Genomic DNA, 21,634 nt, shown 5'->3' with positions numbered 1-21,634 from the left:
TGGATCACACCCAGTTTCTCATCCATCAGCATCCCCCAATCCTTCTCCTTAGGGTTGCTCCTCTGCTCAGCCTGTATTTTGCTTGGGGCTGCCCCAACACTTGCAGGACCTCAGATGAGTCAAGTCGGAGGAGAAGTAATTCTCCTTCTCCCCAAGGAGAGAGGAAATTCTTAAGGTTTCCAAATGAGAAAGTCTTGAGAGCAGACAAGGGATTCCTCTTGCCCCTCTGTAATCTTGCTGCGCTACAAAAATCTGGTCACTGTGACATGACTCCTTTTTCCATTTCCTTTCATTGTGAAAGGCAGACTGGGGCAGGGGGTATCTGAGAAGCCAGAGGAATTATATTCCCTTAGTAAAGCAAAAGCACGAGTTTTATCTTGACCTATGTGGTCGAGCTGTCCCAGGGCAAGCTGAAATATGATCGCCTTCATTAAAAAACTGCCTTGTCTGCACAAAGCAAACATCTTGGCTGCCTCAGAAACCTCTCCAGATGACAGTGCAGAAGTGATATGTTACAGAACCAGAGCTTTTTCAACCAGGAGGGGAATGGATAAAAATTTTGACTTGTTTTCCTGTCAGTCAGCGGTTCCTTATGATACTGCTCAAAAATCTGTTCCATGGGTCATTCCCTAGTGCAAGGGAAGAGAACAGGGTGCAGCATGCAGGAATTATTTGCAGCTGCAGCCACCCCAGCAGCACTGCCTGGCACCCAGGCCACTTGCAGGTCCCCCAGTGCTGCTGCTGGGTCCCCACCTGTGGTCTCAGGTGCCCTCCTGCTCACACAGAGACACCCCAGGCAGCTGTGGATACCCCATGAATGGATCAAACTCTCCAGGCTCACAGTCCCTTCCTGGGACAGGAAGGGAAGGCCTTGTGTTCACTGGGCTTCCTCTCTTGCCTCCATCAAGCCAATAGCATGGGAACAGTGCTTTTTCCCAGCACCAGCAGGCATTCGATCCGGGTGTGGGGGAGGAATCCCATTGGCACCCCCTGAAGGTGACCTGTACCATTTTTACTGTGCCATAACACACACTTCTAATGATGAACACTTATGACTAGCTAGAAGCAAGGGAAGCTGCCAAGAGGAACAAGCCGAGTAGTTCTTGGGAGAAGTAACCATGTGGCAAGAGGAAGGCAGGGTGGGCAAGCCCATAGCATGGAGCAAAGCTCCAGAAATGCTCCATTCCTGAAGGTGCTGGCAGGGGCAGCCCATTTTCAGGAAGAGTAGCACAGCAGAACCTGTGTGAGGAGCAGGCTATCCTGATGGCTGGCCACCAAACCCACCAGCCACCCAGGAGAACAGGATACTCACCAGAATGTGGGATGAGGCAGATGTGGGCTGTGGAGAAGGGAGCAAGTGCCTTTGCTGAGCCTTGAACAGCGTGATGTCATGAAACAGAGATGTCAGCAGTGGACAAACATCAACTGCATTGAGAGGCTGGTAAACACCAAGGATTGGAAACCCAAGAACTGTGTGCAAAAACAACCTCATCAGGTAATCTGCAGGGAAAAGTACATCCTTCCCTGGGGCACTAACACAGCCAGGAGAATGAACCCTACATGTATTGGCTTGCTCCACAAATTCAGCTATGCTTTCTGCTTATTGTCAAAGCATGAGCCAGTGATCCAGCCCAATTCTTGACTTCTATATTGATTTATCTGTATTGAAACCTTTAAAAGCATTATTTTAAGGCATTTATATTTAAATCAGATTGAGGGGTTTTTGGCAGCCTGACCACAAGACTACTCTGGCAAAAGTGTCACCTGACACAAAGAGGTCCAACATGTGGCCTTTCAAGGAGTCAGGGCATCAGCAGCTCACTAAGCTCACTGCTTATCAAATGGGAAAACTGCAGTGAGAGCCAAAACAACTATATCACTTCCTCAAAACTTTGTATTTCATGCTGGAAGCAGCAATTTCAGCATCTTCAGTATCAGGATGCTGAACCTCCATTACGGTCAGCCAGGTAAGTTACTCAATTTGGTAATGTATTTTATACCAGAATAAAATCCTAAGTTTGCAGTCTTTACTCACTTCTTCATATATAAAAATATAAATGCATTTTCATACTTATATTTATCTAAAATGAAATATACCTACCCCCTATATTTAAGTGGAATTGCACATTCAAAGGGCTGTTTGCAGTGCCATGCTTGGCAGGAGCAGGATTATTTTATCTCCCTCACTACCTCTTTCACAGAACATGCACTAAGCTGATGAAGATCTTCATTCTCATATGAAAGCAGCAACATTTCCAGCCCCACAACTACCCGGAACTATGTTATTGGAGCAACTCCTGATACAGGAACACCCAACAGATGCACAGAACTGCTCCTTAAGAGCTCTTGTTCTGTGCCTCTGCAGAGCACGTGGTGTTTCCTGCACACTTTAAAAGAAACACGAGACAAGTTTGGTACTATCCAGTGACACCTGGATGCAACAGGTTTATGGCTGATCTGATGCACACCACAAAACCTCTGCTGCATGTGCTCGGAGTTCTGACACTACTTCAGGGAAATTTTACTACCCAAATATTAGCAAGTAAAATGAGTTTTGGCTTTGCAGAAATAACACATTTAAATTATGTTTTATTCAGTGGAAGAAAAAAAAATACAAACCTGGGATGTCTCATAGTGCTTCTTTAGCTTACAAATTTTGTACTGGCTACACAGCTAGTATTGGAGAGGTTCACACATCATTCTCAATTTTACTTTTTTAATACAAAAACCCTAGTGCAGCCCAAACTCACCATGAAAAGCCAAATCATTAAAAAAAAAAAAAAAAAGTTGAGGTGAGAGAAGTCTTCCCCAAAAGGGCAATGCTTTATTTCAGAAGAGAACTCCAAACATGCTGTGCATTTTCATTCCAATACAAATGCTGTGTGATAGATTATATTGCCTAGATAAGCTAGGGATGCTCCATCCCTGGCACTGTTAAAGGACAGGTTGGATGGGCAACCTGGTATAGTGGAAGGTGTCCCCATCCATGATGTGAGAGCTGGAACTAAACTTAAGAGAACCCTTCCAACCCAAACCATTCCGTGGTTCTATGATTAATACAGAAGATCTAACGAGCTTATACAAGTTTCTGATCACCCTGACTGTGTGTGACAGGCTAGAGTGTAACAGGGAGGAGGAGAATGAAGAATGCATAGTGAAACCAAGTTTCCTTACAAATGACATCTCTATTTCAGAGCAAATGGAGATGCTAAAGTACCAGCATACACCCACATAGAGTGCATCCTCAGTTTTGATGAGTCCTAGATGGTAACTGTTATCTGGTTATTAAATTATTCAATTTATTGAATTAAACTGAAACTTGGGGGGCAGATGCAAGCAAAGTACATCCTCTGTGATGTATCACAAACCAGATTTTGTAACTCTATTTACTTGCAAGGGAAAGAAATGTCCGCTTACTGATACTCAGTGTCTTCTCTGAAAAAGAGATAGGCAAAATGACTTACAAGGAGGCCTTTATGCAGGCTACTGAAAATGCAATTTCTTTGAGAAGCTAGCTGAATAAATCATATTTTGGTAATCATAACTCATGTAAAAGAAAAGTGAAAGAAACAGAGTGATATCCCGGAAAATACAGGGAACATCTGCAAAAAATTTGAGATAGTCTTCATTTTTCCATAGGCAAACAGACATAAAAAATCCCCATCAATTTTTATCAATTTACAACTGTGTTGTTCCCCACCCACCCACCAGATCCTCCCAAAAGCTTGCAGAAGGCAGTAAGAAGAGTGGGAAAAGCAGGACTGCCAGAAGGGGAGCTGGTGGGACACAGCACAGGGTGTGCAGGCACTTGGTGCCCTCTCCTGGGCATGACAGAAAGATCCTCGTTTAGCCAATTCAGAGCCATGTAAATGGGGTCTTCTTCACCTTAAACTGAATCCTCGGATGAAATCAAAGACACAGGTCAATCAGAGAGAAAGTTCACACATTTCCAGAGAAGTACTCAGCTGCTCAACTCCATTACAATTCTTGACACAGCAGCGTGTTACATCACAACATTGTTTATTATGTAACTTTTTACAATACAAACAAAAATACAGAAATGCAATATATGAATACAGCTAAATGCAAAATGGTGATGTTTTTCTCGAGGCCATATTCCCATTTCTAGTAAAATAAAGAAAGACTGCACACAGGTAGAAACAGGTTGGTAGTTAACTCCACAATTTTGCCTAGAAATGACCTATAAATGTGTTTTCCTGCTACTTACCATAAAACGTAAAAAGGGAGTTAAAGGAAAGTTTTACTCACTGGTTCCTACCATATGAAAGAAGCTATATTCTATTTAGGAGGGCCAATATATGGAAAAATATCTAAATTAAACATTATTACAAAAAATGAAGCAGTAATGAGATCCTTCTGGCTAAGAAGTTACTAAATGAGAATAGCATATATTTAAAGAATCCAAAACATAAAAGGGTTGTTATAAAAAGCTTAGGTGCACTGTAAGCTTACAACTTTTGTTTTTCCATGTGTCCTTTTAAACAATGGAAGTGTCAAAAATAGGGTCAACTGTGTTAGACTAAATTACATTATTGTATATGCTGCACTGAATGGAATTTTTATTATAATAATAGAGAAGCATTGTTTGCATCATATTATGGCAATTTATCCTCACTAAAAACCGTCTAGAGTCCTGCATTTTTTGATATCCTGTAAACCGTCAAACCACCAGAACATGATTGTACAACAATAAAATGTTTTCTTTTGCATTAAAATGACACCTGTTTTAAAAAAAAAATTAATGAAAAAAGGTACTTAGAGCTGTTATTTTTCCAAGTACACAACACCCTAGACAATTCAAGGCATCTCATTCTCCATCAAAATTAACAAAAATTTGTCATGCTGTTAAATCCATTACTATGGATACGACTGGTGCAAAATTGGTCAAACGGATCCAACAAACACTGATGTCCAGGCTGGCATATTGGCAACTAATACATAACTGGTGGTCAAAATGATGCATTTAAAATATCTTCCCTTTCTTCTTATTCTTTTCCAAGGTTCTAAAATGACATTAAAAGAAAAAGTTTGTTAAATAATGCATACATGTTCTGATTTTTTTGAAAAATTATATACACCTTTTAAAACAGGCCTTTTAATAAGGCTTTACAGGTTACAACACAATGGATGAAAGTTATTAAGTACACAGTACTTGTAATGTGTGAATCAAGCAGTGCAGTTCTCACCAGATTTCCTCTCCCAAGGATGGAGCGAATTAAACATTTTAATTTTTGGAACTTTAATTCCTCATCCCCCAGAAGTCTGATGCAGTCTATCAATATAAACATTTATTTATTTACATATATATATATTTATGTGTGGGTACCATGTTTTTGCAGGCTAAAACCCACTTTAGAGGCTAATAATCTTCCCACTATTGCTGAAATATGGTCATTTGTAACTAAAAACAGTTCAAGATTTTTCTTGGTTTTTAAGTGACACCTCAGTAGTGGTTAACTACTATGGATGGACCATTACTATTTCAGAAATCACTTTTGGGCAGAAAGCCACAGAACTTTTACCGTGAGCTGCAGGACAAGACTCCAACTTACCTGGAAGAATTCTGTTGTTCCAAAATACGTTGTTGAGCCTCCCAGTTCGCTTTCTCATCCTCAAACTGCCGACGCTTTTCCTCCAATTCTTTGTGTTGTGCCTCCAAATTCTTTTTCATTTGCTCATGGCGTCGCTGCAGCTGTAGAGGATTACAAACAGAGTCAGTAGGTGCAGAAAACACAGCAACTTTTGGAAGTACAAACATCAGCAACTAAACTTAGTAATGCAACAAAATTATGTATTCTATTTTTCTTCAGAGAAAGTAGCTCAGACTAAAAACTCTAAGGTGATAGGTATTGCCAGTAACAGAAACCAAAAGATTATTAATCCCATAGCTTCATTTTACAGTAAACAGAAAATGCCCCAAATGCTACCCAGTTTACAAGCAGAATTTGTAAGGAGCTATGTTTGGCAAATAAAAGGAAATTAAAAAATACTTTGGTATTTGACACAAACATTAAGAGGCAAATTGCAGACCATTTGAGTATCACTAATGCATAAAAGAGCAGCATCTTTGACTTTCTGGTGGAGGGGGGGAACCCCAAAATACTGATTTCATGCTATAGCAGTAACTATACTGTGGATCTATTTGAAAAAAAAAAAAAAAGTAGATTAATTTATTCACTAATTAAATGATTTAGTATTATTGAGGAAGCAAATTGTCTATATTCCAAAACAAGAATTCTCTCCTGCAAGTTGATGGGACAGACTGATAATCAAATGCGTTGTATGTGAGGATGGAAACACTTGTTAGGCGAAGTGATTCCTTTTGTGTGGTGTAATGTTTTTTTTGAATTGAGTTAAATCATAGAATGGTTTGGGTTGGAAGGGACCTTAAAGATCATTTAATTCCATCCCTCCTGCCAAGGGCAGGGACCTCAAACTCCCATCCAGCCTGGTTTTGACCATGTCCAGGGTTGGGGTACCCACAACTTCTCTGGTCAACCTGTTCCAGTGTCTCACCACTCTCATAATAAAGAACCTTCTCCTAATATCTGATCTAAACCTACTTTCTTTCAGTTCAGAGCCATTCCCCTTGTCCTGTCACTCCATACCCCTGTAAATAGTCCCTCTCCATCTTTCTTGTTGGGTCCCTTCGATACTGGAAGGCCACAATTAGGCCACCACGAAGCCTCCTCTTTTCCAGGCTAAGCAATTCCAATTCTCTTGACTCTGTATGAGCCTCCACTCATACAAGAGCTGCTCCATCCCCCTAATTGTCTCAGTGGACTCACTCCAACAGCCCCATGTCCTTCTTGTGCTGGGACCCGAGAGCTGGATGCAGCACTGCAGGTGGGGTCTCAGCAGAGCAGAGCAGAGGGGCAGAATCCCCTCAGTCGACCTCATGTTCACACTTCAGAGAAAGTGATATAAAACTTCCTCTTTCCTTACTCTCTTGCATGAGCCTGGTTTACACAGACCTTGAAAACTTATTTCCTTTTACACATTTTTACATGGCACTGTCTGTTGCCTATTTTTCTATATTTAGATAAATACAACAGAAATTTACAAAACCAAAAAGAAAAAAGAATAATGAATTGCATGAACATAAAAAACTGGTATCACAGGATACATTCAGTCAAAAAGTCATGTGATAGTACATGAAAACCAGTATTTTTGTATTTCACATAGCAAGGAGAAGAATGTGGACACCAGAAGTATTAAAGGGTTCAAAAAGATTCAAGACAGAAATAAAAAAAAGGATAAATCACATGACTACAAAAACCAAGATCAAGATAAAACATATAGCTTTAAAATCCTCAAATTGCTGACTGGCATATCTTACTGTTCATATCCCTATCTATTCAGTTCTTAAAAAAAAAAAAAAAAATCTAATTTTTTTTCCTTTGATCCAGTATGCCTTGGCACCTTACAGTGCTTAGGCTGCCAAACATTTCAACTACCCTTCCAAGTTTCCTCATTTTTCCTAAGATTTGGAGACAAACTTTCTTAAGGATCTTTGCCAGTTCTGAACTTCTCTATTAGGCTTCTTGAGAGAAACTGTTTTCCCAAAACTTAAAAAACTACTTAATTTTTTACTTTTACTTCAGAAGTTTTATTTAAAATTCTAATTATAAAATTCACTTAAAAAGATCATTTTCAGAGCCCCTCAAAACCTGTGAAAAATCGGTTTCACTGGGAAGACTTCACCTGGAGATTACAGAAATTAGAGTTAAGTACCCATAAAATTTGTTCAAATGATACCGGTTACTGACAAAAACAAATACCTGACTCTTCCTTAGCCTAGTAATTCTCACTTAGGTGATTCCCTACAGGGAATTCCTGAATGCTTTTTCAATACTCACAACAAATGATCATTATTGCATTAGCTTATATAAGCCATAAAAATCTCAAGAACTTTTAAAATCGCATGGAAGAATAAGCACAAAATATTCCAAAGAAAAGGGAGAAGAGTGTAAAGAACTTAAGGAGTATTTTAACATGCTATGACTGAAAATAAAAATAGAATGCATGTGAACATTAAAGCACATTTTAACTTTAGACTTACACAATTTCAGCAGAGACAACAAACTGAGGAAGAAGAAGAGTGTTGTCTTTACACATATAAACCAACTATGGAATCAATTATGTTGCAAAGTCTTGGCAAAAAAGTCCCATCTCTACACTTGTTCAGCCTCAAGTTCCATTGGTGTTTAAAGCATTTTGATTACCTCAGCTTCGGAGTCCTTCAGTTTCTGAACTTTTTCTTTGACTTTCATCTCAAACACCTGTTCCATTTCCATTTCCATTTTTTTCATTTTGGCTACATGCTCCCTCCTTTCCTCCTCCATCTGTGCCAACGGGCTCCTGCCATAAATCCAGAAGAAGCAGTTAGCTAGTAAGAACTTTTTTCCCTGTCTGTTACATTAGGACATCTGGAAAAAGCAAGATAAAAATGCTGAAGCAGTAACAGAAACACATTGCTGTAGGCACTGCTAGCTTAAATTCAATTTACATTATTATATTAACTGTTTAAATAAGCTTTACTCAAAAAGATATTTCATACAATGTCTTCCTCCCCCACAACTGATTTATACTACATTAACAGAAACTCTTGACTTTCTATATGCAGAACCACCTGGTCATGGGAAGAGAGGAAATCAATGTTAAAAAAAGAAAAAGAAAATTAGCATCTTCCAAGTGATCTTCATGCATCTTTTTCTTCCCCATAATTCAAATATATATAAAAAATTAATGGACATAATAAGAAAATTAGGAGCACTGCAGACTAAAGTTCTGTTTTCTCTCTAAATCTTCATTGTTCCCAAGTGAGCCTAAGAGACACTTAACATTGCAACTGTGTTGAATGCTCTGGTCATAGTTTTAAAAGAGAGATCAGCTTTGAAAAAAGGGTCAAAAAGGGTCTGGGCAAGTGAACATCAGTATTTCAAAAGGTTAGTTGGAAGGCTTTGCTTTAGAAAGCTATTAATAAATGTAATGTATAAAAATAATGTACATTATTTTTATTTTTTTCATACACTTTATGGTATACTTTCCTGAATTGTACTGAATTTTTAAGCTGAATAAGCCTGCTATCCATGTTATGGTGATATGGATTTTAAATAGTAGCTTTCACTGTGAACATCTAATAAAACAGGATTATTGAGGTCTAGTGATGATTGCTACAGAGTTTTGTTAAGACTCTGCTGTTCCACAAAGAGCAATCAAACTAAATCACTGGCCTCTTATTTCAGTTTTGATTATCTATGGCTTAAAAGCACAAAGTTTTAACTATTGTGTTGGTGAAAATGAAGAACTGATTATATTTGGAATTGTTACAATCAATCAGCAGAGGATATCTAATGTATATATTAAACTAAATCTGAATTAATAGATGCAATGCTTGGACTTGTGAGTAAAATGCTGTATAACATACAGAGCTGAAATTGATCTTCAGTTTAATTTTTACTTTAGTCCTTCAAAAGGCCAGCTGCTAGCAATCTTTTACAAGGAAAAAATTAATGGTTAATCGCAGGTGAGGTACAATAATGCAGAAAAATACTAAGGAAGTGAAAGAGGAGGTGAATAGCAGTACTTGTGGAAGCTAAGCAGCTGTCAAAACAATACTATTTTCTTCTAGAGATGTAAAGTTCTCAAATGCATCTGCTCTTCAAAAATTACAAAGTAGAATAAATATTGAGGAATCCTTGCTGCAGTTTTAACTTGAAAGAGGTGCAGAACTGTCCTTTGATTGAAAACTTAGGAAATCCAATGGGGATGTCATACAAGCTGTATTTGAGAAAGTAGTAAAAATCAGTCTGCACAGAAAATCTGATTAACTGACAAGTGAGCATTTACAGCTGAGAGCTTTACAACATAGGTCACAACTGGTTAAGTCCTAAGTATGTGACACAGGTAAATGCACATCACACTGTATTTCAGGATGAAATTATATGAGGGATTTACACAAAAACAAACAAACAAAAAACTAGACACAAACACAAAAAAAAGGAGCTGAACGGAAAAAAACCCTCAAAAACCACTAAAGAAAGATATAAAACATTTAACTAATTTCAGAGGACATGTGCTCTAATAATAGTCCTCTAAGTTATTCTGCAAAAATTAAAAATTATTCTAGGTATGTGCAAAGTAGAATCTCTGCAAGAAGGTAGTAAGATAAAATAATGGTCAGAAATTATTAAAGTTACTAAGTCCCAAATTCAATGAAGAATTTACAGGTATGGATAAAAATTCCACAAATTCTTTATAAGCATCTATATAAAGATGACTGAGCTATGGATAGAAACTGGGGGAATTCCATAATTTATGCACTTCTACTGATTTTTGAAATTTGACCAAATTTGACTTGAATCTTAGCCAGAAGGTTTCTAAAGAGGATGGGCTTTTACAGAGGTATTTGTTGCTGTAAGCATTTATAAATGCCTAAAATTTACAGTAGCACAGCTTGAGAAAAAAAAAAACCAAACCAGCTGCTAGTGGAAAAAACAATGCCAAGAGCAGGATACCAGGAAATTGTTTTAAATTTGAAACATCAAACAGTGAAATCCTTTTTGTCTTTATAGAATTTTTGTCTTAAGTTTTTTGGAAAAATTTAAATCACCACTTACATGCCTTCAACTGTGTCAAATCTAAAAAACAAAAAATACAGAGGCTTAGCTTAGCATGCTTAAATAAAACCACAAAACCAAAAAGCAATAATTTAAAAAAGTAAATTCAATAGTATTAGATTCCTAAAGCTAATTATGTGCTCTCCCAAAAGCAATTTTTTCATACTAAAAGGAAAAATTGTTAGTTAAAGCTTGTTATATTTATTTCTAATTCAGTTAGTTGATCACTACATCACGTCAATATTAACACAGTGCAGATGCTTTCAGGAACAGTTTTCTTACAACATCTATGCTTTCAAAAAGATTTTAAATATTTTAGTAACATGCAGCACCGCTTGCTCTGCACAGGTTTTTGGAAGCCGATGGCTCCTGAGGCTCATCTCCTGGTTCAGAACGTGTCAGCCAGCAGAGGCCCGTGTACGGAAGGCCGGGGAATGCCGCGGGCAGCGCCCTCGGCTGCACGGCCAGCAGGGGTCTCCGCGGCGGCTCGGCTGCAGGGCACCTCCCCCGGCCGCGGGTGCTGCACCCAGCCTGCCTCGGCCCCGCGGAAAGAGCTGGAAACAAGCTCTGACCTCCCATCCTCCCACACGGGCTTCAGGGCATTAAGGCCGTTTCACACAAGTCGCCAAGAATACAGGCAAAAGGAGCTGGAAGCGCTCCAGGCTTATCAGTCAGAGCACGGTGTATTTTGTTACCCTGGATCATTGATGGATAAGGCCCATCTTTAAGATGTATAAAATGACTTTCAATAGAAATAAGACTTTACTTTTAAATTCACTGAAGATAGGAGCTTTGTTGAACGAACCAAAAAGACTTCTCTAATTACCACATCTGAACTTCAGAGCAAATGCCAATTTTCTCAAGTTACATAGTACACGTGTGAAGCTACATCGTTTCATGTGAAACAATTACCACATGATTTAAACAGACAAGTTATCTCTATATGTGAAGACTACCTTGACATTTTATTTTTTTTAATGGTTAGGATGATATTGAAAATTTGAGTGATCAGACTAAACCTAAAATACCTCCATAACCTTGAAAGACACATGCATTGGATTGCTCCCAAGTTAACAAGTTACTTACAGAACAGTCATATTTCACCAAATCAAAGGAGGCAAATCAGAGTTAAGATTATTAACTGGACAGAAAAATGCTTCAATTCATCTGCACAATGTTATTAAAACTTGTAGCACATACTTCTATTTGTTTTCACATTAGCATTTTTGTCTAAAGAAATATGTTAACAGCTGCGTGAAAAACTGAGATATGCTAGGATCATAAAAATACAGCTGTTTTAAAGCTACAAAAGGTCAGTCCAGCAGCTCCAACAGCTGCCAGCAGGAGATACTTTTGGAAAAGTACAAGCACCACTGCATGTCTCCTGGTATGTCTGCCCTCCCAGTCTCTCAAAAACCAGCAGCTTAGGAGTTTCCAGAGCCAGGGAGTCTATCTGTGTTTAACCATATGCTTGTAATACCACCAGACAGCATCAGAGCACGTCTCTTTTCTCACACAGAGATACAGAATCTGTCTCCCATGAAAGAATCAATATTGCCCCAATTTGAGACACAGACGCTTCTTTCAAAAGGCCAGCAGGCAAGCATAAAATTCCTAAGGGGAAGTACAGATAAACTGTTAATATCTGTTCCTCCCCCTCAGTTTCCAGGAAGCACATGGTTATTAGGAAGATTCCTTCTACGCTGTTTCAACTGTACTAGATTAAAAACCCAAAAGCTAAAAAAACACTGAAGTCAAAAAAGCATGTAAAAACTTGAAAAAAAAAACCCCTGCAACTCAACATATGGTTAAGATAAAGCCAGAAAAATAGCATCAGCTGCTTCATAATCAGCACACACATTCAAGAATTTCATGTATTTACTTATTAAGTCACCCTGTGTTCTGGGGAATCAACTCTTACAAAATGTTCAAAATAGTCTTTGTAAGTTTGCAATAGATTTTGTCATTTTTCAGATGGCTGAATCAAACTGCAATTATTTCCTCATTCTCTTGAACAAAAAACCCCTGACAGCAAAGAGCACCAATTGTATTTATTAATCTCTGAGCTGCAGTACTGCAGTGCTCCAAGAAACAGATTTCTAAAGGAGAAAATAGTTCCAGAAGACACATTCACCTGGAAATATTCAGGTAGGACAGCACAGTGATCTGAAGTGACAGGAGATGCAAAGTGAGCATGCTTCAGAAAGCAAAGTAATTCCAGACCTTCATAGTGGAGGTTCTGGCTCAAAAAGAAGTATCAGGAATGCTATCAGAAACTGAGTGGGGTGGAGGGGTGAGTGAAGGTCACGAAGAGTTTTGAAACCTACTCATAGATGTATTTTTGTACAAAATAACATCTTATTGTGTCTGCAATATGGAATAAAAATAATTTAAAATAGCCACTCTGTTATTTTTAAGAATTCAGAATAACCAGTCCTCTTATACAGATGAGGTAACAGACTGAATTTGTAGGTGCAGACTAACACAAATCTAAGCAGGCACACAATAAAAATGGTGAAAGTGTTGTCACTAAAACTCATATTTTCCAAAATCTAAGGGAAACATACTAAGATTTTGAAAGGTATATAAGAAACCCCAGTATTTAACAACATACACAGAAAATGTAAACAACTTCATTTGATATTCCAAATAACAATGGGAAAACAAAGTTTCACTTTTCAGTACAGTAATAGCAAATAATAATACAGTAAAAAGCACAGTAATAGCAAGTTAGAAGTCCTGAAGAAAATGCAGAATTTTCTCTTCTGCACTCCTATTACTACATTTTCACCTGACATACTTGCTTGTGTGCATTCAGAAGCCTTGAGTTATGAGTCAGGGATAACATGATGGCAAGAAACATGACAGTGAGAAGACGTAACCACAGTGTTATGGACACATATATTTGAAAACAAGTATTTTTAAGACTTGACCTCACTAGAAACTCTATGTAAGTGCAAGTACACTTCTGAAGAGTTGCTATAACTGACATAAACTATTACACTTTTTGTCAGTGCTGAGCAGGGAAGTCTCATGTAGACTCACACTAGATGAAACTAAATCACGTCCACTTAAATCATTCCCTCACAACTTTGAAAGCATTAAGAGAGTGTAGAACAGACATTTCTTTAGTGAAAAATGGTTTTGTAGCTGTCAAATGGATGCAAATATCAGGAATTTCCAACTAATTTCAGGAATCTTTTTCCGGAAGAACAACTGCAACTTTGCATACTATTAGCTGAAAAGAACAGTACTCTATATTTTGATTGAGAAATTTGTACTTAAATATAGTACAAAATAAGAGCACCATTAATTAATAATTACTTAATCACTAATTAATGTTGATGCAGTTACTACATGCAGAGCAGGATATGTGAATGTAGCTATCCTCAAATAGCATTATACAATTCAGAATACAGCAGAGCCTACTTTTCAATCTTTCAGTAACTTCATCATGTTGGCAAATAACTTCTTGTCAGAGGTAATAAAAATGACATATCAGAGTTTGAAAAAAAGCTACAAAAGCCCCCAAACACTGCATTGCAACTCTCTTCTCACAAAAGATAATGACGTTGCAATAATTCCCCTGCCATGATAAGCAGCCTTATAAGTTGCTAGAGCAGCATTTCAAAGATGACAGTAGCCAAGTCTGCTTTTTCAGAGTTTCTAAATAAATATTAACCTATTCTTCTCAAAAACATCCCTAACACAATAGTATTGATTATTCACACAGAAGAACCAAAAATTCCACAAGTAACCTATAAACCAAAATAGAAACTAATGCACAAGAACTTTGCAGTACCGGTGAAATAAAACTCCGAGTAAGTGTAACAATTCTCTTCAAAATGGAATCTATCATTTAACACGTTCAGTGAACTAGTGTAAACCTTAATAAAAGGGGAAAAAACCCAAATTACAAGTAAACAAGAGGCATATAGTTTCAGACACAGCAAAGAGATAACTGACTGAAGGCTACATATGTAAAAACCTACCAGCACCCCTCCCCAAGAAACTCAAAACCAAAAATACCACCACACATTCACAAAACCAGTCAACCAAAAAAAAAGGAGAGTAAAAAGATTAAAATTAAAGTGCAATACAGCCTTAACAGGAACTTACTTTGTTAGCTGCCCTTTATTTTTGTTGTTGTCAACACCGTTGTATGTAACAGCTGCCAGTTTTCTGCTTCTGTAGTTCTCATAATGTACATTGTTAGTAACATCCTTCAGGTCCTGCATATGAGTTCTGTCAATAAGTGTAATTTATCTTAGTGTAAGTGTAATTTAGCTTAGTGCACAAATACAAAATACTATCTGAAAAATCAGACCCTGTTTATTTTGCAGATTGGCTTGAATTAAATTGTATCTCTCCATTAATGTCCTATTATTTACAATGTTTTTACCATTTAAATCGGAGCTCTCCAGACAGCAAAGGCATAGAAATACTAGGTTATTTTGCACCAAACTATCTAAAGCTTGCAATATTCCTAACACTAACTTAACAGAACCAGTCTTTGGGAAGTTTGAGTTCTGTGGATAAACTTGCAGGTATTTGATAGGTAGATAAGAAAACTGTAGTTTTCTACTGTAGTAGGTGAGAAAAAGCAGGTCAGGCAGAAACAACAAGCCAAAACTTCCTAGTTTCTATCTTTTAATTCTACAAAAGCTACACAATTCTACATCAAGACTAAGCTAAAAGCATTCACGTCTCTTCAAAATTTTCCACTGTCAGCCTGGAGAAAAGCAAAGCTTAGGAATCAAACTAACAGTTTTTACAGCAGATATCACCTAGTGGACTGCTGGGAGCACAGGACTCGGCACCTAACACAACAAAGCACAGACAGTCTTGCTTTTTTCAGTGTAAAGTTTTTAGAAAATGCTTACAACTAAGTACACATCAGCACTAAGAGATAACTCAGGTTCCTATGGACTAGTAACAGAAGAAGTAATCACAAAAAATTCACTACCAACAGCACTGATTGCTAAGTATGTGGTTAAACAAGTTATCATAAAATGTAAGGTAACTGTTTACAATTAAAAATATAGGAATTCATATGAACTCATGATCTCAAATTCCTTTTTCTCCAATATATGACTTTCCAATCTCTCAGGTATACCAGAAAACTTAATGCTACCTGTCAGTTACTTACCTTATCAACATGTTCCTCAGAATTGTGAAGTCACAGTGTTCACCATTTTCAACTGCAAGAAGAAGTAAGCTTTTGTTGAGATGTCAACCAACATCTGTGCTTTACACAGAGGTAAGATGTCACCCGTCTACATTCATTCCAACAACAAATTACTCCCACAGTCTTGCCTTACTCAAACAACATGTGTGTTAACAGAAGGAAAGCATTAACATAACTATAATGTGTCTTACTAGCAGAGTTCCTATGCTCCCCTAAGCCATACTGGCAAACTGTACTCTGAGTCAGTGCAGCAGAATAAGCTACCACAACAGAAGCACAGTTTTGCCAGTTTAACTGTTTGATCCTTTGGCTGCCTGATAGCACAGTTGTGTAAGGATCAGACACTAAGTGAAGACTTGAGTCTAGATCCAGCTATATCCAAAAACCTTTAAAAGACAAACTCAACCTGTTTGTCCCTGCCCAATAAGCCCAAGAAGTCTTCATTTTGAGTTTAATATAGATTTAGTTCTTCATTAATGAAGCAAAGGAAGGTTGTGTACTGAATCTGATGCACCGACCTACAGATCAAGAGAGAGCTGGCAGCTGTCGTTAGATGTCACCTATTCCACTGTGCCTATCACCCCACAAAAGTAGAAGAAGCTGATGCTGTGAGTGGCATTTCCCTGAGTGATCATGAAATGACACTGGAGAAAAATGCACACTCCAGAACTCTCTGATGTGCAGACAGAGAAGGCAACGCACAAAGCTCTTAGCGCACACAAAAGAAAGGCATAGGGCACGTTTCCATGTGCCTCTGAAGTAAAGACAGACATTGCCATGGCAAGGAGGGAAAAAAACAAGATGAAGGAATTAAAATAGCCCAAGTAAATTCAGTGAATCCTACAGAAAAATGCAGAACATAGCCACTTTGTGTGTTCGTTCTTGTATCTGCACTCCTGCATTATTTTATTCCATGGTTTTACACAGATTGGTAAATTCCACTCAGATGGTACATGAAGTCATACTCTCAAAAAAGCATCATCTCTGTCCTTAGCTGACAGACTGAAAGCCACTCCAAGAGGCTCCTTTTAGTTAGGCTAGCTCTTCCCTTCCAAAAGTCATACAATCGTGAACATGAAACCTTTCAGAAATTTGTTTTAAAGTAAAGAAAAGCAGCACAATTTTGCACATCTCCAAATGCCAACAGAAGAGCCTGAAATAAAGCTTGATCTTCTCTGATGCAGCTGGTTTTTACTTTCTGCCAAACCTCATTTCCTGCCAGACATGCACTTCAAAGTGTTACAGCATTCCTTTAAAAAATATTGGTCCATACACTGCTTGTTGGCTGGGATTTTTGTCTGTTTTACACTGCATCCAATTTATAGTCCATTGCCCTTGGAAGGTAGAAATAGTGAAGGAAAGAAGTTTCTCTTTATTCAATACATGCACAGCAAAGAAAAAACCTCAATGATCATGGAAAAACAGTCTATAGTGATTGCTTAATACAGAGCTTGGTCCAAGTCATGCCATGTGGCAATACATGAATGGCATTAAAGCACAAGAAATGCGTGCCAGAAGAACATGCAGTTATCTTCAAGTCTCTACAGCAATAGAAAGTAAGTTTTAAACAAATTTTTTTAAAAAATTAAAAGTATTCTATTCATTACCAGGTATCTTTCCGTTGTTACAACCCAGCACTTAAGACTCAGATGTTTTGGGAAAAAAATTATTTATGACAATTGAACTGATCAAATTAATATTTATAATGTGAATGCTCTAGAAAGAAGAATTTAATATACAGGTTTTAGATTAAGATAATTAAAGTAAAAAAGCCAGAAAACAGCTGTAATTTAAGTGACATCATTACCTGCAATAAATTATACAGGTTTTACAATTTCTCACTGAGGCTTCAAGAGAAAGCTGCTCACAAAGTTACATGTTGCTGAAACCTTTACCTTGTTCCAATATTGTCAGAATAACAAAATGGTATATTCAATTAATTTCCAGGCGAAATATCATTGAAATTAAGCATTTCAAACATTTCAAATACAGTCTCATGTCTAGTAAGTTTCAAATGGGTTAAAAAAAAATCACAAGAAAGCCTTACCTTCTGCAACACCCCATGGGTACTGCCTTCCTCTAACTCTCTTGCCATTGACTTCAATGATCGTATTACTACCTACCACAGCAAGAGGTAAACGGTCCTACAAGATAAAGTATGACTTTAAAAATCAAAATCTGCTGTCAAAAGATACTGAAAGCATGCCCATGTATCAACTTGACATAAGTTAGGTCAGTGCTGCAACATGGCAATGCAGCTAACCCAAAAGTGCAAGAATAGTGATGTTTATTGACCTCTGCCCAGTTTAATGACTTCTGTATACACACACTCCTTCTGAATTCCTTATGCTGCTACATTCTGTAAATCTAGTTAAGGAACAGACACTACTGTTACTTAGTAAGCTATGCAAGAGGCAAACCATTTCCTATTTATTCAACTGCACAATTATTTACCACATCATATACCCACTGGCTACAACAGCTGTTACTTTGACTGGATCTTGTACCCAGTTTTCAAAGGTTTGGCAAAGAATTACGTCAAGTTCTTGTTTTCAGCTGAACTGAGAATGCCTCCAATGTAACAAGTAACAAAGAAGCCAAGAGCAGCGTCAAGGGGCAGAAAGGGCAGTCTACTAAGCTCAGTATTTTGCACTTTTATCTTTGCTTTTATTCTGCTCTTCTCTAGGCTTGTCCCAGAACATCTTCCATTTTTGTCCTATTTGTGTTTATCTATCCTAGGAGATTTCCCCAGTAACAAAAAAATGTAAAAGCTCTTACAAGTTGTTACAGCTACTGAACAAACAGAAGCAAGGCTCAAGAAACAAACACAACATGGACTCCAACATGAAAGAACAAACTGAAAACATGAATAAACTAAGAAAAAGCCTTTCAACAGCCCTACAGTCCTTTTGATTTTCTTTAGTCATTTATCTCCATTAGGGTTTCAGTGTATCAATCAGCCAGAGAGCTGTTGGCTGTAATGCACACACTTTATGCCATTGTACACCTCTGTTTGAAAGAAAACCCTTGCCTCCTTCAAAGCTCAGATCCACCCCTCCCCAAAAAAAAAAAAAAAAAAAAAAAAAAAAAAAAAAAAAGTAGGCTGTGGAGGGTGGAAAGAAGTCAAATAAGGATGAATTTTAAAAAGTGATCTTTAAGAGTACATTAACAAGCATGTGATCTAGTGCTCTCATTCTGAATTTTAGCCACTGAAGGACTTAGATGATTTAATAATGTCATTCACTGCTTCTGATAAGGAACACTGACCCTTAGGACAGCTTTACATCTGATTTCTATATACTAAACACTTTGGTGGGCTCTTCATTAATGACAGAATGCTTTTCAAACTTGACCCCCCCCCAACCTTGCACCTCCATAAGCACTTTTTCAAAAGAAAATTAGTTTACCTTTATCTTTTTAACAATCTTATTTTCTTCTTCATCATCTGTTTCTGGAAATTCATATATTTTAATTTTGTGTTCTTGAATTTCTTTCATTATCTAAAAACAAAATTATTATTAGCTTGAGGATTTAATACTTTTTAACATTCTGATTTTTTGATGCAGTCTCTTGTTTCTCCTTTTGTTAGATACGTAAAATCCTTTAGATCACCCTGACTTAAACTACAACACAACTTGCATGTTTAACACCCTCAGGTGACACCCAAAGGGTTAATAGTGTAACCATCTCTCCTTAGCCAAAAGAAGAGAGCCTGGTAGCCTCCCAGCTACCAGAATATTATTCACCAATATAAGACAGCAAAAATTAATACCAATTTTCTACAACAAAACAAGAGGTTTACTCTAATGAGAGTTCTGCCTGCATAAAATTAGGTGCAAAACCTAATAGAACAAAGTGTCAAACCAGTTTTGCAGTTTCCATCATACCTGAGCATCACTTGCTTGAAGCAGGATCACCTGCTTATTTTAATAGAGCTTGTGACTGGATGGACTAACTCTAGCAGTTAGTACTGTTGAAAAATATTTGCAAGCAATAATGAAAATAAAGTGACTGTCCTGTTTTGATGCTATATTTGTCTGAAGGGTATTTTTAAAAACAAGCTGATTAGTTTTGCAGAATTTTAGGATGGAAAAATATTAGACCATTTAGCTGACAGCTGCACTGCGGAGCCCTGGGGAATATTTCTGGCTCACAGGTTTGCAGTCTTAGGAGAAGTTAAGTTTCCAAATCATGCAAGGACTTATTTTGAAAGTTTGGTTTGGGAAAGTCTTCCCACTTAACATCCACTCATTGATAAATATTTAGAAGTATTCTGTGTCCTACCATTTTTTTCCTTTCTGTTATCTAATTTTTAATCTTATCTAACAAAATCAAGAGTTTTACACATAACACCGCTTAATGCCACCTTCTTTTCAGAACTCTGTGTTCTTCTACACTAGGACTGGACAGAGTTCAATAAAACAAACTTTATGTCTTGTCTTGTTCTGGGTCCTCCTTGTCCTCTTCATACAGTACTACAAAGCTTAACTGTTCTACTCTGATAATATAATGTGGCTGAAAAGAAAACATAAACTACTTGTAGACATGCACAGCAAATACATTCTACAAATACAAAGACATTATATCAGTTGTATCAATGTTAGAATTACCTCACCATCTTTAAAATGCATTACCAGACCCAAGAGTGAACAGCTTTACTGATTCTCATACAATACCTGAGGTATCTTTAATAATTACAGTGCATTAACATGGAAGTGAATACCTCAATGCCATCAGTAAAACTGTGATATTGTTGAATACCTTATTTTTTTAAACACACTTCCGTTAGGCACCTAAATCCTGAAAGCTTCTTTCCTCCCTTACTGATTTTTATCTTAGCAGTGAATTATTTCACTTGCCAAGAAACATCCTATACTTGAAACCACTTCCCCTGAGGACACAAACAAGATTATTTCACCAAGATTTATAATTAAATCTAGAGATATAAATTACTTAGGTTTGCTGTCTCAAGTTATTGCTTCAGGGCTTAAACTTTGCACGTAAGTTAAATCTCACAACTTCCATAGAAACCAACTAACTAAATTATCTTATGTTGTAAATATAAAACTCACCTGTTTTTTAAATTGTTGGCATTCCTCGGGTGTAAGTGTGTCTGCTTTGGCAATAAGTGGAATAATATTCACTTTTTCATGCAGGCGCTTCATAAACTCTATATCCAAAGGCTTAAGTCTGAAATACAGCATTAGAGCTTTGCAATTTATATTAATTAAACAAGATTGTACAAATGATGAGATTTGTCCTGACAACTACTCTTAAGACACTGATTTTTGAGTGACATATGACTGAAAATGAAAAGGTTACCTGCAATTATTATAGCAAATCCCCTAAATTGTATAATACAAGAGGAATAAGTGGTAAGTTAATATTACTAGCAGTCATGAGTCTTCTGCTAGCTGAAAGTACACTCATTTAAGCAAGAGGTAAGAACTCTTCTATGAAGGTAGTAAAGATAATCCCACCTAAAACCTGAGTGATAAGAGCTCACAGTTGCGAATTATGCTCTGTTCACACATACAGTTGCAGGTTCTGAAAGTCATGTCTCAGTATGCTTTCTCTTGAGAATGGGCTAGGAGACTTTTAATACTTTAAGACTGCTGAAGATGGTAACCTCTGTGGCCTAGGTACAAATGAATTAGAAATATCTCATCTCTAAATTCGTAGGTAAAACAAAAATACAGTTATGAAAGTGGATGACAGTAACAAAAACTAAACCATCATATGGGTATAGGGTGGCTGTGTGGTAGTATATTCACCGTCTGTGTGTATCAAAGTGGTCAGTATT

The 21,634-nt window shown here is 37.3% G+C and overlaps 1 protein-coding gene across 2 annotated transcripts in view; it reads right to left on the bottom strand.

Moving 5' to 3' along the window:
* Nucleotides 1-4,003: 4,003 nt before the first annotated feature.
* Nucleotides 4,004-21,634, bottom strand: part of SEPTIN7 (septin 7) — a 78,258-nt gene continuing 60,627 nt past the window's right edge. For both annotated transcript variants that reach the window (XM_021553263.4, XM_085573341.1), the window contains 9 exons: nt 20,904-21,021; nt 19,239-19,331; nt 17,879-17,975; nt 15,793-15,844; nt 14,763-14,888; nt 10,644-10,664; nt 8,247-8,382; nt 5,574-5,713; nt 4,004-5,024 (listed from right to left, as the gene is read on the bottom strand). In XM_021553263.4, the coding sequence (XP_021408938.2) occupies nt 4,985-5,024; nt 5,574-5,713; nt 8,247-8,382; nt 10,644-10,664; nt 14,763-14,888; nt 15,793-15,844; nt 17,879-17,975; nt 19,239-19,331; nt 20,904-21,021 (823 nt within the window). In that variant the 3' untranslated portion in view covers nt 4,004-4,984. The remainder of the gene's footprint in view (nt 5,025-5,573; nt 5,714-8,246; nt 8,383-10,643; nt 10,665-14,762; nt 14,889-15,792; nt 15,845-17,878; nt 17,976-19,238; nt 19,332-20,903; nt 21,022-21,634) is intronic.

This window comes from Lonchura striata, chromosome 2 (assembly GCF_050655825.1).
Source record: "Lonchura striata isolate lonStrDom1 chromosome 2, ASM5065582v1, whole genome shotgun sequence".
Classification (NCBI taxonomy): Eukaryota; Metazoa; Chordata; class Aves; order Passeriformes; family Estrildidae; genus Lonchura; species Lonchura striata.
This window is presented reverse-complemented; position numbering and strand designations above follow the sequence as displayed.